The 16030-nt window shown below is 38.7% G+C and overlaps 1 protein-coding gene across 1 annotated transcript in view; it reads left to right on the top strand.

The window, feature by feature from the left end:
* The window catches only part of C9 (complement C9), a 28034-nt gene that overhangs the window by 4009 nt on the left and 7995 nt on the right, over positions 1-16030 (top strand). Inside the window, exons 2-6 of the mRNA XM_067545562.1 lie at positions 3215-3332; positions 5166-5313; positions 6475-6622; positions 9829-9967; positions 13417-13635. Coding sequence (XP_067401663.1) covers positions 3215-3332; positions 5166-5313; positions 6475-6622; positions 9829-9967; positions 13417-13635 — 772 coding nt within the window. The remainder of the gene's footprint in view (positions 1-3214; positions 3333-5165; positions 5314-6474; positions 6623-9828; positions 9968-13416; positions 13636-16030) is intronic.

The raw sequence follows: 16030 nt of genomic DNA, 5'->3' as shown, positions 1-16030 counted from the left end.
TGTTAATGACTCTGGTTTCCAACTAGGCTGCTACAAGAATCACTTTGTGCCTACCATTTTACACTCCGTACGTAGGAATGCAAAGTGAAACTGGGTCTGCACAGGAATTGCAGATTTATTACCAAAAATCCTACAGTAGATTGCTAGCAAACTTTGTGCCACATGACAATGGGGTAGGGTACCTAACTCGGAAAAACGATGAGAGCCAAGGTGGGTGAAGTAACATCTTTTATTGGGCCAACTTCTGTTGGTGAATGAGACAAGATTTCAAGCTCTTCTTCAGGTCTGGGAAAGGAGTCAACCTGTTTCAAGAAACTGTTCAAAATGAAGTGGGCAATAACAACTCTGCAGTCATAGGCCAAAGTTGGTTACAGATTGTTGTAATGAGACATAAAACCAGTGTCTCTACAGAGTCCATGATTTTTGGTGTCTCGCAGAGTTATGAATTTAAGCTCCTAGGCTTGCCTCTTGAAGTTCTTTTTTTCAGGTTTCCTCTGATCATGAGGACTGAGAGGTCAGATATGGAGTGATGGCTTTGTAAAAAGTTTGCCCACAGGTAATAGGGTATCTTTTGTCTTATTTTTCTGTAGGAGCTCATTCAAGAGCAGTCATTGTCTAGTTTTACTCACAGTGTTGTTGGGGCATTTGATTGCACTGGATGAGGTATGCCACATGTATATTGGTTTTGAACTTGGCTTGATTTGGACTTTGCCTCCTGATATGGACCGTGAAACGTGACTTGGACTTTGACCTTTGGTATCAACCCTGGCCTGGAACCTGACTATGAACTCCTCTGCTACTCCTAGACTCAGGTTTGCCCCCACTCTGACCTTTGGCCCTGACTGCCTTTGTTGGGTTCCTGACACTGGATCAACCAGCCCAGCTTCAGCTGCGAAATATGTCAGCAGCCAGTCTATGTATTGTGGCTTGTGTACAGTCAATGTATCTTAGAAGGTGTGTTGGTGGGAGGGTAACTTTTCCAGTATCTTCGGGCCCAGATTCCCAGATACCTATATGAATAAAGATGCAGATAGTCACCTAGTGGAATTTTTTAAATCAAAAGGAGTTAGGCACATAGATGCTATGAAAAATCTTACTAGGCACCTATCTGCATCTGTAGGTGCCTAAATACCTTTGGAAATCTGGCCCTTAGTGCCCTGGTAGTCGTACCTCTGAAGACCACTCCCATCTCTTTAGGAAATCTCCTACCCACATTGTTCCCTGTGCCAAATAAGTACAATGACCACTATCTTCTAGGAGATAGAGATCTCCATAAGTGTAGCCAGGAAGGAGGAGCAAGCTAAGCAATGACTCCTGGAGGTCCAGGCAGGAGTAAGCAAGTCAACCAGACCTGCAAAAATGATGAATGTGAGGGAAGAGGAAAACATCCATTGCTTACTCTGTTGCTCATTATGCTGCTCTAGTGCATGAGGCTGTTCCTATGGTGTTTATAATAGGAGATACTTTTAGTTTAGTTAACTGGGCATCAGGAACATCTGGATGGATGGTAGCTGTAGTACAATGTATGCATGATGGCAACTCATCTTTAGATTGCACTTGAAAAATAAATATATCCTTAATCTGAAGCCATATCCATTGCACAGTCCCATCCATCAGTGATATATAACGTCACTTTGTAGAATCCTTTGGGGTGATAAGCACAGTAGAAATACAAATAACAGGGACAGATTCTGCATTTCATGAAGGTGGAAGACAGATTCTGGCTGTAACTCATCAGTAGAGCATTATCTTGGCACAGGTGAACTCCTCACTGACTCAGAGACATCTGTGTTAGCTGTCCCCAACACCCAGCATAGAGGGTGTGGTGGAGCTCTATGCATCCACACCAATACTACACTGGAATGTGCCCCTTTGAGGACTGTATGCCAATAGTGCATGATAGCACATGCTGGAACTGGGATGCAGAATCAGGGTGGTGTAACTGTCTCCCTGATGGTCACCAACCCCACTGCCCCCAAGCAAAGCTTGATGCAGAGAAAACTTTAGTGTATTATGTCTGTGTGCACATTACTGCTTTCAAATTATTCTAGAGTCCCTCTTATTTAAAGTATTCTCCTCCTCAGTGAAGAACCTGTAGATCCAAGTTTAAGGCTCAGAGATCTTGGGGTGAGAACCATTTTGAAGAGGGAGGCAGGGGCACAGCAGACTGGCTGGCTGACATATATTTCGCAGCTAAAGCTGTGCTGGCTGACCCAGCGTCAGGATCCCAACAAGGGCAGTCAGGGCCAAAGGTCGGTATGTGGAGAACAAGATGGTTACAGCTGCTACTGGGTAGCAGTCTGGAGATGTCAGCTACCTGGTAGTTCTGCAGGCCTGGGTTCTAGACCTATGGATCTCACACCCACAAGAAGAACTGCACAGTGGTTGATATGGTGGCAGGGCGCTTGAAGGATCTCTGGAGCCAGTCCAGGTGAGTTGGCCCTCTAAGGGTTATGTTTCATCCTTGTGATCTGAGCTTCTTAGGATTATAGGGTTGAAGAGATACTGTCAGGTCATTTTAAAACGCTAAATGTTTGTAAAATAATATTTACTTGCTGTCTGTAGACTGAATATATAAAGGATGAGAACAAGAAAACTGAACTAATTACAAATTGATTGTAAGCCAAGTAAAGTAATCTTAAAAATATTGGCCTAAATTTTAAGTAACTAGTCATTCTGGGGGCCTCCGTTTTTGGTGTCCAACTTGAGACACCTTGAGGAAGCCTGATTTTCAGAAATTGTTGAACACTCACTCACTGAAAATGAAGCCCTTTTGTGGTATTTCATCAGTAGTCACATTTGAAAATGTAGGCCTTTAATTTTAATTTTACCAAAGCTTGGAGACTACAGATGCTCCTTGGGCTAGTCCTGAGCTGTTATTTCACTACCTTCCCTGCCTTTCAGTTTAGCATGACCTATGCAAAGAACTACTCAGAAACACCCAAATCTGCAGTGCATCCAGGAAAGAAAAAAAATGTTGGTTCATTAACTGTTCTTTGACTTTAAATATTTGAAAAAAGTAAAATGTCCTCTACGTTCCCTTGTTAACCCAGTGAAGAGTTTGAGATTAAGGTTGTTTGTATTTTGAAATGCCAATGACTGCTGTGCAAGTGAACCAGGACGTTTGTTTTTAAACTATTAACAAACGTTTTACAAACTCGTGCTTGATTTTAGCCAATGACTGATACTGTTTTTGAAATGTTTTATCTGACAGCTCTTCAAAGAAAGTTTTGCATAGGGAGACAAGAGAACCTAATGTTCCATCACCAGTGGACTGTAAATTGAGCCTCTGGAGTGAATGGGGATCATGTGACCCCTGCTCGAGTCTAAGGGTAAGCCCTAGTTGCAAGTTTTTATTTTAAAATGACATAGGCATAACACACTGGTACTTACCCAGAAAGCCCCCCAGTGGCCCTTGAAGAGAGCTAGATTTCTTCCCAGCATTCTGATGTTATGATTCAAGGGTATCCTTAACCATTTTATACCCAGGGCAGATTGCTATGTAAAGGAGTTTTTTTCGCAAAACAGAAATTTTTGCAGGGAACAACATTTTTTTTTAGGTTCAAAAACCAAAAAAAATTGACTGGTTTTCAGTCAGGCTTGTCTCTTTTCATTTTTTATTAAAATTTTAAAAACAGAAGGAATTTTTATTAAAACTTGGGGTTTTTTTATCACTTTTTTTCTTTTCATGGAAACAAAAAACACCACACACACATTCCCTGACTAGTGGCAGAGCTATATATCTGTTTTTATGTGCATGTGAAGAGTTAGTTACAATGAGTGCCACCTACTGGCACATGTGTAGTATTGTTCATAAGTAGTCGGTTTCATAAAAATAGTTTTCTTATGCATGGCTCGTGACTTCCTGCATCTTGATCTTCACAAAGACTTTCATACATAGATTCTTTGTAAATTTATTTGCAGTCACAACATGTGAGGGCTGTAGGTGTGGAATTAAAGAACAAAAGATGAGCTCTCCTAAACCTACACTTGTGTATAATTTGGGGAAATCGTCCTTTGTAGAAAAAACCCTGGGTTCCAAGTAAATAGTTAAATATTTTATGAGGCCAATTCATTATAAAGACTAAAATGCAAATAAAATATGAAATTTTTTCTTGATCCATAAGAATTTGAGAGAGACAAGATAGGTGAGGTAATATCTTTTATTGAACGAGTTTCTGCTGGTGGAAGCTATAAGATTTCGAGCTCTTCCTCAGATTTGGTATTAGTGAAAGATTCCCACAAAAATATCTAAACAGTCTGCTCAATCCTCAATAATGTAAATCATCATAACTTTGCTGAAGTTAATATAGTTATGCAGATTTCCATTAACTGAGAATCTGGTCATAACTTCAAATATAAAAACATTTTTTTACTTCCAGGAATGTTCTCATTCTAACCTACTAATATAAATGAGAGAGCATTATTTGGTGAAGAAACAGAAGAATGGGAATCAAGAATAGACCTCTGTGAATAATTGATTTTTCAGTTTTTTGGCTGAAACAAAAAACAAAGAAACAAAGGCAGCACGCGTTGGCCCAAAATGAAAAATTTTTTACTGACTATTTTGGTTTGTCAAAAAATTTTTCCATTTTTAACTCTTTAAAATTAACACAAATTAGTAAAATGTTTTGGTCAACCTGAATCTGTATTTTTTTTTTGCCCAAAAAATAAATTGAATCTGAAAATTTTCATCCAACTCTAATGATGAGACTTGAGTTCTGTTCCTGGCTCAGTGAACAACTTGCTGTGTAACTTTGGAAAAGTCATTTAACCTCTCTATTCCACAATGTCCTCTTCTGCATTTTAAGAAAAAAGAACGTGGTACTGCACAGGTGAAGTTATATTAATTACTATTTGTAAACTTTTTTGAGATGCTGTATAAATGCTGAGTAAGTGCAAAATATTACTATTTTTTTATTTTATTATTATTAGTACTGGTCAATATGTGTTGAATTTCTAAATGTTGACAATTTCCAATTTTGAAATTAAGGGACAAAAAGGGAAACATTGTGATAAAATTTCCACAAAATATTTTCCCCAGTTTTCAGTCAATTAGCTTGTGAAAAAAATTAAGACTTTGGATGGGGAAAAATTCTAATTACAGTGGGATTTTTGTTTTCCTTTTTCCTTAAGCAGATCTAATGATTATTATGTCTTTGAAGTTTCGCTCTAGAAGTGTTGAGAGATTTGGACAGTTTGGTGGAAAACGGTGTCTGGAACCACTGGGAGACACACAAAGCTGTAAAACTAGGGTAGCCTGTCCGGAAGAGCAAGAAGTTGATTGTGGAGCTGACTTTAGATGTGATTCAGGTAGGTGTTACTTTCACACCAGGTTAATTATGTCTTTAGTTCAGCAAGGCATGCAAGCATGTATTTCATTTTAAGCACTTGCTCAAATCACATTTAAAGTCAATAGATTTAAACGTGCTTAAAACTAAACACATTTAAGTGCTTTGCTGAATATGGGATGGTTCACTGAACCAGGGCCAATGTATTTAAATTTAAGTTTAAATTTCTTAGCTGTTCTTTCTAATCCATGGTGAAAAGTTGCCAGTTCCACATGTTTCCTTTCTTACATTTTATCCATTCTAAATGGAGCTGAATAAACCTTTTCCATTTATTTGTGCCTTATGAAAATGGGAAAAGTGACTGACATTTAGGTTAGGAGGCCCAGTTGACTTCAACAGTTCAGTCTGTCTCTGGAGATCCAGGTTCAAACCCTGTTAGAAGACAGGTAAAATTATAAAATTCTGACGTTATTTTGCATAAGGGCTTTAATAAATCCATCTCCCCATAGCAAATGTTTTAATAATACTACATGGCTATTAGCTAGCACTTTACAAACTAACTAATTGACATGAGTAGACTGCATCTTCTTATGTCGGAGCTGAATTTAAAATCTTTAAGTCATGTAGTGACAATTAATCTTCACAAAATCCCTGAGGTGAAATCCTCACTTCATTGAAGTTAATGGCAAAACTCCCAATGACATTAATGGGGTCAGGATTTCTCCCTTTAATATATTACGAAGAACACTGATTATTAGGAGTATATGCCACGTCCCCTCAGATATTAAAGTGACTCAAAAATGACTCAAAAATATGATTCTGCTGATACTAACCATAAGAACTAATGTTTCCCCACACACTTATACTTTAATGAAAAATGCCCCAAATCTAGAAATTAAAGAATAATCTAATAATAAATCAAAGCATGATAATTTTCTATAAATGTCAGAAATTCTCCTGCCATTTCATTTTCTGTGCCATTTCATTAAAAATAATTGGTGAATTTAAAGGTATATTTTTCTCATTTAGAGGATAAAGGGATTAGGTTTTTAATTCTCTCTCTGGCTGAAATGAAAATACAGTTTCTAAAAGAGAGATCCCAGTAAGGAATATTTGGCTTTTTGATTTAAAGCCCATGTTTAAAAAAAAAATAGAAATATTCAGTTCTTCATTCTTTGCTTAGGTCAATGTATTAAGAGGAGACTTGTGTGTAATGTGGATAATGACTGTGGAGACTTTTCTGATGAAGGTGACTGCGAGAGAGATCCACAATCACCATGTCGTAACCAGAACATTGAAGTGTCAGAGATTGGAAGGACTGCTGGACAAGGGTATTCAATGAAAAGCTATCATTAAAGAGAAACACTTTGGTTATTTATACATATATAAAGTTAGGAGACATGGGCCGGATGATCAGGCCCCCAGATTCTATTCACGATCTACTAGCCTCCTACATGACGTTGAGCAAAATGTTTAACCTCTCTTTCCTTTTATTCATCTGGTCATAATAATGCTTAACCATGCCCTGAGATCAGGCAGAAAGCACTGTAAGTGCCACATGTGGCTACTGTTATATTAACCCTCCTTTTCAAATACTCTTGCTTCAGGGCAGGCAGCTGAAGGTATCTTAAATATACTGTGCAAGAGGTGGTACCATCATCACATCTGGGCAGCTCTTCCTAGAAAGTAACCAGAGAATCTCCTCTTTCCCATCTCTAATCCAGCGAGTGGCCAGCACCTTCCAGAAACCTCTTGACTAAGCCCCACTGCTGCAGCTATGTTCATATTCCTCCAAGCACAATCTCTGTATCGCTCAGTGTGTTCCACAGCATGTGAGGTTTGGTCAATATGGGCCTGACAAAATAGCTGCCACTGTTATTGGGTTCTGTAAGAGATCTGAGAGAGGAGTGCCCAGGAGGTTGTCCAAGGGAGAAGAATACAATGTTGAGATGCCGCTTCTCCTGTCCTCCCCTCCTGTCCAATGTAGAAATGGCTGCGGTTAGCAAGAGATCCATAACCAAATTTTTCAAATATTTATATATTGGGTAGCTGGGTTTTGAGGGTTTTTAGTCTATCATTGTTGGAGCACTGCTCTAAGTACAATCTTTCTCCATCATCATGCTAAAATAATACCTGAAAAATAAGAAAATATATCTGTATATTTTTTCATCAAAAGGCTGCATCTATAGCAATCAGACCCTACATTTTTACCTCTGTTACTCCCTCAGAGATGGGAGAGATGAGGAAAATATTTATAGGGTGCATTTTTTTTTTGTTTTTTTCTTTTAAACATCTTATGAACTACAGAATTCCCAGAGCTTCATTGGCTACAGCAATGTTTTTCATCTTCCTTTCACTGCCTATATTTACCTTTCCTTTCCCATCCTCCAGGTGGGGTGGTTGGGTTTTTGTTCTCTTTTGTTTTGGGTTTGGTGTCGCGGGGGGAAGGACCTATAAGTTATCTACAAATTGAATTAAAAATCAGCAGCACAAACTAGAACAGACAAAAAAATGTGTGTTGAAGCACAAACTAGTGTATTCAACTGAAAATTATATACTTTCCATATCACTTCTACCTATGAAATAGTCTAAAAATGATAAATGAAGATTTTTATAATAGAAAAACAACAAACATTATTTTTGAAGTTCTCAGAAATATGCTATGTATTTTAAAGTATTTTTGTGTTTTTATTACAATCCATTAGTTAGATCTCCTATGACACAACATTGTTTAGATGTATAATAGTGATGTTCATTGTTCTATTGAATGATAGTTATTTGCTAAGGTCAAAAGTGTGCCTGGTCTGTACAAGAGACAAATATTGTGACAGCCTCTGGAAGGCAGACATGCAAAGGCCAAACCCAGTATGGGACCCCATAGTAAGGAGTCATTTTAAGTGTATCTTCTCTGTACATTTGTTGTTTTCTCACATTCTCCCCAGATCTGTGAAATTGGAAGATGAATCTGTTCACTTTCTGTGTTTGCTATTATTTTAATTGCCTTTCCTCCAATCCAGGCCACTGGAGTGCCCAACACTTAATTCTTCAGGAATAGAGCCTAGGGTAACATTAGCTGTTGTGACAGGGTTAGACCTGATGGCTACAGGAGGGTAGTAGAGGGGGTCTATATTAGCCCCAGAATGAGCAAATCCCTGTTCCCTGGGTGATCCAGCTGGGGCTACTCCGGGACAGTTGGGCCAATTAGGCCAGCTGAGGCCAATCAAGGAGCTTGCTCCCGGTAGTTAAAAGCCTCCCTGTCAGGCAGACAGGGGCAGCTGGAAGGGAGTTAGGAGAGGGAGTAGAGCGGAGTGGAGCATAGCTGAGCGGAGCTGCTACAGGATTTGGAGCAACCACTGCCACATAGTAAGGCCCCAAAGGTACCAGAGATGATTGGGGGGGGTACCTGTCTGGCTTTGGCCGGGGACCCAAGGCACAGGCCTGAGGGAGAACCCCTCCCCACCCAGTTCTGGGAAGCAGACGGCGAGCAGTGGGGCCAAGGAGAGGCGACCCAGGGAAGGAGTAAGTCACGGACGTTTGAAGGCTACTCTACACAGGGTCCCTGGGTCGGGGCCTGGGGCAGAGGGCGGGACCGGGCCCCCCCCCCCACTCCCCCTCCCCACGGTGCGCCGTGGTCGTGGCCGAAGAGGGCACCGTACCCAAGAGAGGGCTAGACTAGCCGCCCCCGCTACACTGTATATTCCTCCTGAGGGCTGGGTGGCATCTGTATATTCTTGATATTGAAAAATGTAGTAATACAAAATATTGAGAATTATGAAACAATCTGATATAAAAGTATATTGGAAAAATATCTTATTATTCTGAACCCATAAAGTTTGCTAGCCATAAATAGCTATTTGAGAAGAAATGGGTCTTTATTATACGGTTCCTTTCATTCCAAAGGATCCCATCATGTTTCATGTTTATTAATACTAATCATTTATTCATTCATACACTTTCATCCACAGTGCTTTACAAAGGATGTGTCCATTCTTCCCATTTTAAAGATGGGAAAACAAAGGCCCCAAGAGGTGACTTGCCCGGTGTCGCCCGGCATCCCAGTGGAAGAGCTGGGACTAGAACGCCGCTCTCCCAACTCCTAACATGATGCCCTTATGGCCTATCCATTGGGAAATATTATTTCCTCTTTAGTCTTTTGATTTATGCTATCAACAGAGTTTCCATCCCAAGCTCCTGGGCACCCTTAACAATCTTTATAAACAAATGTAACACATGGTATACCTGTAGCACCACTGAAATCCAGCTACTTCTGAGATGAACTATGACAGTATATTGGGTCCAGGCAAAACTATAGAGCCAAACCCTCCCTCTTATGAAAAGTCTCGAGATCTTTAATATCAAGGCTGAACAAGAGGAACTCCAACTTTTAAATCCCAACAGGATTCAGTTTTCTGTTGGTTGTGTCGTACATCATTTTTATGTAGTTCGGCTTTTCTAGGTCATAATACTGCTCTCTATAGGCTAAAAGTTCTAGCATGGTCTTTTTGGAGTTTAATATGTGTCTTTATTTTTCTTGTAGAATCAATATTTTAGGGATGCAGCCAATGGCAAGCCCATTTGAAAATGAGTATTTTAACGGTCAGTGTGACAGAGTGCATGACGGGAATACTAAGACATATTACCGCAAGCCGTGGAATGTTGCTGTTCTCAATTATGATGTAAGTCTCTGCATAAAAAAATTAGGATGTGGTTGACTGAGGTTCAGTTTTCCAACAGGATGTCAAAACTCTCTCTTAAATCAGGCATTAATAATTCTTCTGTAGTAAAATTTTGGCAGAATAGAAAGGGGAAGAGAATATATTCTTTGTATCAATGGTAGTTCCTAGAGGTCCTGACTAAGGATAAATTTATTCTTGGAGCTGGAGATGTGATTCCTACATCATGTACACACACTTGCTCTCATTGAGCTAGTGCACTAAAATAGTAGTGTAACTGGGGTAGCATGGTCTCACAATCCCAAATACATACCACAGGGTCTGGATGGGTTTTTACTCGAGGTGTCTACTCTGGGCTTCTACCCATGCTACCCAGATACACTACTATTTTAGTGCATTGCCTCAATGACTACTACAGTGAGTATGTGAGAATCAGATCTCTTGCTGTAAGAGTGGATGTAGCCAATATGCCCATTGAGTTCAGTGCTGCACTAATCACTCAATCCACAGTAAGAGACGATCCTTTCCCCCGAAGAGTTTACAATCTAAATAGTTAAGACAGAGGTTACAGGTTGGAAAAAGGGAGCATTATGATCTCCATTTTATGGATGGGGAGTTGAGGCACACAGAGATTAAGGGACTTTTCCAAAGTCACAGAGAGAGCCTAGTTCTCCTGAGCCCCAGCTGAGTCCCATAACCACTAGATCACCTTTCCTTTGCAAATTCAGGTGATGATTTTCAAAGCCTTCTAGGAGACTTGGACACTAATTGACATTAATTTTAAAATCCCTTTGGTGACTCAGCCTCAGTTCAGCATATAACTGAAAATAATGACTATACTATAGCTACCAAGTGCTCTGCATCTACCTAAGCAAGAAATCACTTGGTGGCAACCTAAGGGTGCTCCAAGAAATTCCTGAAAAATATTCAAAGCTACTTGTTGGTTTAAACTTTTCCTAGAGAAACATTTCCATACATAAGCAGTTATAATGTATGTATCCAATTGAATTTGTAGCTATTACAATTTACAGCAGCTGAGGATATGTCCCAATATGAGGATGGTTAGCTAAATCTGACCCATAGAGCATTGCCATGCAACATGTATATTTATTTTTGGTGGTGGTAGCACTTCTTACCAAACCCATATATTCTGCTAAAACAATAAAAGCTGATAATGTTAAATAAAAATATTTATAGTAAAAGCAGGTATTTGGAATTAGCCATAGACTATGGGTACCGAAGTTGGAAAAAGGTGGAAATGGAAATTCTGTTTCATTTCCAAGGTTGAGACCCCATAAAGATTCCTATCTACATTCTAATAGAAAATTGAAAGTTATAATCCCTTAAATGGAATGGCATTTTCCAAGTTTTACATTGCTGCAAAGACTTTACACCCACTGAAGCAAAAAGGAAAAAAAGTCACCAACTTTTTGATTACTCATGAACAGCTGAGCTGATCCAGATGACGTGGTTGTGTGTGTGGTTTTTTGTGATTTGTTAGACTTTTATGAAAACATTCATGCCAAATGTAAAACTGGATCATTTTGCCTTTTACACATATCCTGCATAGGCAAAAATAATTAAAATAGCCAACTAAAATGGAATTATGCATGTCATAGTTGAATCTAACAAAAAGGGTCACAGTTTGGCAAGCATTTGTCACATGTAAAAGGCATTTTCAGTGACTGCAAGTGGAGATAAAAAATATCATAAAAGCAGCAGCTACCCATGTAGCACAATGGTAAATTCTGACACAACTGTGTGAGATTTGTCAAGATACTTTTACAAAATTTCATTAATCATTTTGCTTTCTCCATGCAAGTTTGGTAGGATTCTTTTGTTGTCAAAGTAAAATCCAAACAATTCCCTCCATTCGAGAATCTGGGACCAAGTTTTCAAATTACTGGTGATTTGGGTGCCAATTTGATATCTCTTCAAGGAGTCTGATTTTCATAGGTGAGGTGTACAGCATTTTCTGACAGGCCTCTTTAAAGTGTTTCAAACTGAGCACCTGATATTGACACCCAGAATCACCAACTGCTTTTGAAAATATTCACCTTTATATTCTGAAAGCATCTAGTCACCGATTTTCTTCTTGTTCTATAGAGAAGTCAAGACCAAAGTGCAGCAGTTTTCACATATTAATTAAAGCTTTTATTCCACAGAAAATGTTTTCATCAAAATTTTCCAGAGAGAAGTTTGACTTATTTTTCAGTGGAAAACCAAAATTTTTCCATTTGGAAATGCTGGAATGGTGCCTCCTGTGAGTTGTGGTTCATATGCCTCATGCTCCCATTTTCCTCTAAGCCAGGCTCCTTGATTTGACTACAACTCCCATGACGCACCACAGTCTCCCCTCGTAATAAGAGGAGGCTGTTTCATCATGGGGGTCCCTGGCCGTGGTGCATCATAGTTAGACTTGGAAGGACTCGGTTTTTATCAGTAAATGTCAAAAAATGGCCATTTCACTGTCCATACACAAACCAACAAAGTATTTCCATTCATGATAATCAAATTTTACCATTAGGCAAAGTAAGAAAAATGCTGCTTGATATCTTAGTTTCATTTAAAGCTATTTACTTGGTGTATTTTGACGTGATATTGACAATTTGAGTTTTAACAGTTATAAAATTTTACCTTTTTGAAATCCATGTCTGTTGTCATTAAATAAATGTCTGACCCCACCCCATAATTTTCCACAACTCTGAAAATTTAAATGGTTAAAATTGGAAAAAACAAATTATGAAAACCCATAATTTTGTGCAACCATGAAAATTTAAAGGGATAAAATTAAAAAAAAAAAATGCATAAACATAAATGTTGCTATTATCCATCAATTATTTAAAATAAAAATCAAAGTCTACCAAGCCTAAATATAGGAGTTGTGGCCAGACTAGGGAGCCTAGTCCATAGAGGAGAACCAAACTACAACTCCCCATGAGGGCACCATAGCATGATAACCAAATCAAAATACTTTGGGTTTCAGACATTTTGTTTTTTCAACAAAAAATTAAAATTTTCCATGAAAAACAGATTTTTTGCACCAAAAAAAACCCTTCGTTTTTGTCACTCAATCGGTCTCAAAACAGTTTCAATGGATATCTTTTATTACTAGCCCTAATATTAAGATTTTACCTTTTATGAAATGACAATGCAACCATATAAATAAACTTTTCTGTTTCCCATGGATTTAATGTTTTTCAATTTCTTGAAGGTTGGATCCAAATTCTATATAAACTCATTCAATATTATACCTGTCAGTCCCTAGACCCTCATCTATGTGCACCTCAGCACCTGTTTTATATGGATTGCTTTATAATACCATTAGTGATAACATGAGAATAAGTAAAACATGCAGTTTTATTATCTGTTCATTACGTAAGTTTCAAGCTATTGTGTTTTTATTAAATAAAATCATGTAAAATCTATCTATATGGTCTTTTTTTCCTAAGACAAAAGCAGACAAAAAATTCACAACTGAGTTCTACCGTGATCGTGTGACCATGATAAGAGAGGTTTACAAAGAAAAACAAGAACATTTTGCGGCTTCCATGTCAGTAAAATACACACCCACTGGTGTCAGAAAGGGCCTATCTTTTAATGCTTCTCTTGGCTTCCATGCTTCAAAAAATCAAAGTCTACATGCTATCTTGCGGTACAACGAAGAAAGGGTAAGCTTAATGGCATGAAACATTTGATGTACTGATTTCATAGGACCTGAAATTAGCATACTGTTGGACTATACAAGTGTTAATCTTCCAAACTATTCGGGATGCCTGTTGCTTTCCTCACACAATACACAGGGGACTAGCAAAATAAAGATTAAGGTTCACTTCAAGGGTCACCAAAATGTAGGTCAAATGCAGCTTACTTCTTTACCTCGATTTTTCAGTATGGACTGAGGTTGCCTGAAACCATCGATATCATCATGAATGATCCATCTTAACAGCAAACAATTGTGTTCTATTCCATTGTGTGAAAATTAGACAGCTTTTAGGTAACAAGTTGCAATGAAGAACCAGGCAGGCAAAGCTTGGGTGTTCTTGATGGAGCATGTTGGTTAATATCCCAAGAGTCAGATTTTCAGGACCAGCCATTGACAGCACATCTCACAGGGAAACAGATCACAAAGGACTGATCCAAGTTGCAACAGCTCCTCAGAGTCCATTCCAGCAACTGTGGATCACCAGAGTCCAAGAGCAATCCAGCAACCGTCTTCCTTGGCCATAGATTATATCAAGGCCTGTGACGGGAATTGGGTGGCAGATATGTCAGCTTTATGCCACCAGTGGATTTCACAAGCTGGGGGAAAGGTGATCTGGCTTCAAAGTGGAATTAATGAAATTGAGGATCTGATTGCAAGATTTGGCCCTGATTGAGGGTTTGTTTCTGCTTGAATTTTATATTAAGAAATAAATGGGAGAACCATTCTAATCTGGATGAAGTTTCAGCCTAAAAAAATTATCTAACCAGTAAGTTAAAAAAGGTAATGGAACCTACCATTAAAGTAATACTGAAAGGCAACATGGGCCATTAAAGAAATCATTGTGCAATGATGCCTCAGTCAGGTTGTCTGTAGGGATTGAACCCAGGAGCTCTAGATCTAAAAGCATGAGCAACGCCCATAATGAAAGGCATTAGCAGACTCATAAACCTCTTTAGGTGGTCTAGGCATGAGAACGAGCCCCACTATGTTATGATGGGGTACAAGTGGATGAGACTGTCTTGTCACTTGGGTGGAAATTCTTTTTATAAATTAACTTTTATGTGCTTGCTTCTCGTTACACAGAAATAAGTGAATAATGTAAAAATCATGATATACCATTGAGAAAAAGCAGTAGTAGATCAATGGGGAAAGAGAGCCTGACTCTCTCTAAAACGGGTTGGCAATGGGATACAGAGTGAAAAGCTGGGGGTTGCTGAAATAAGAATAGCTGATTAAGGATCTTTAAAGCTGCAAAGTATTTGGCTATTTAAGCATTATTTTTGACAGTAAGTGCAGCTGTTAGTGGGTTTAAGTTTTAGTACTGCATTGTAATCTATCAGCTGATGTTTGTGTACCACTTCCTCCCTCAGAGGAGGTCTGCAAATGTCCATGACTTACACTCGTCATTAATGGTTGGCTCACAAAGTATATTTAAGCCATAACACTACTGAATGCTAATGAAAAGAATCTTTTTATTCCAAGTGCTTTAGGTCTGTTTTTCATGAGCAGAAGCTTGAGTTCTACTTCCAATATCACACATTGGCCGTTATTTCTATGTTGTAGTGCAACGGTAGAAGTAGCACCATAGTCAATCATGCAGTTTGGTAAAGTTCTAAAATTCAGCACCCAGGTTCATATTTGGGTCCCTAAATAAGTAGCTTGTTTTTTCAAAAGTGCTAAGCAACCAGCAAGTTCCCATTGACGACAACAGGACAATACTTCTGCCAGCTAAGTATTTGAAAATGAAACCTGTTATTTAACGGTATAGAGGTCAGTTTATATATAGAATAGATGGTCCAGGACCTAGGGCACTAGCTAGAGACCTGGGTTCAATTCTCTGCTCTGCTACATACTTCTGGCATCGTTTAGCCTCCCTGTTGCCCTCTGTAAAATGGGGGTAATGGTATTGGCTTATTTCACAGGGGCGTTGAGAAGATAAAAACATTAAAAAGATTCTGTGGTGTTTAGGTTCTACTTTAGTGGGGGCCATATAAGTACTATAGTTAGATAGAAATGGGACTTGGGAACCTGATACCTGCATTTGAAAACATTCCCCATAATAGGGAAGTCAAACTTGAGGCTCCTATTTTAGAAAGTCTTGGCCTTTGTGTGGATTTGTTTCACTTAATGTTGACTTGAGGCTTTGGATTTCACCATTAATTGTGACTGTTTCATGTTTTATGCTCTTATCTTTAGACATATGAAATATTCAATACTCAGTCTTAGTCTGGGCTGTGATATGACCTTTCCTGTTAGCATTAACATCAACGATGTGTGAGTCATGATGGTGATTTGTATGAAGTATTAAATGGAGTTAGAGTGGAGTGTGTAACTCATATGACTGTTTTGCACAGTGGTCA

Source organism: Emydura macquarii, unplaced genomic scaffold (genome assembly GCF_026122565.2).
Source record: "Emydura macquarii macquarii isolate MOO-44397 ecotype Brisbane River unplaced genomic scaffold, CSIRO-AGI_Emac_v2 contig_1045, whole genome shotgun sequence".
Classification (NCBI taxonomy): domain Eukaryota; kingdom Metazoa; phylum Chordata; order Testudines; family Chelidae; genus Emydura; species Emydura macquarii.
The sequence above is the reverse complement of the archived record's forward strand: the minus strand, read 5'-3'. Positions and strand labels throughout refer to the sequence as shown.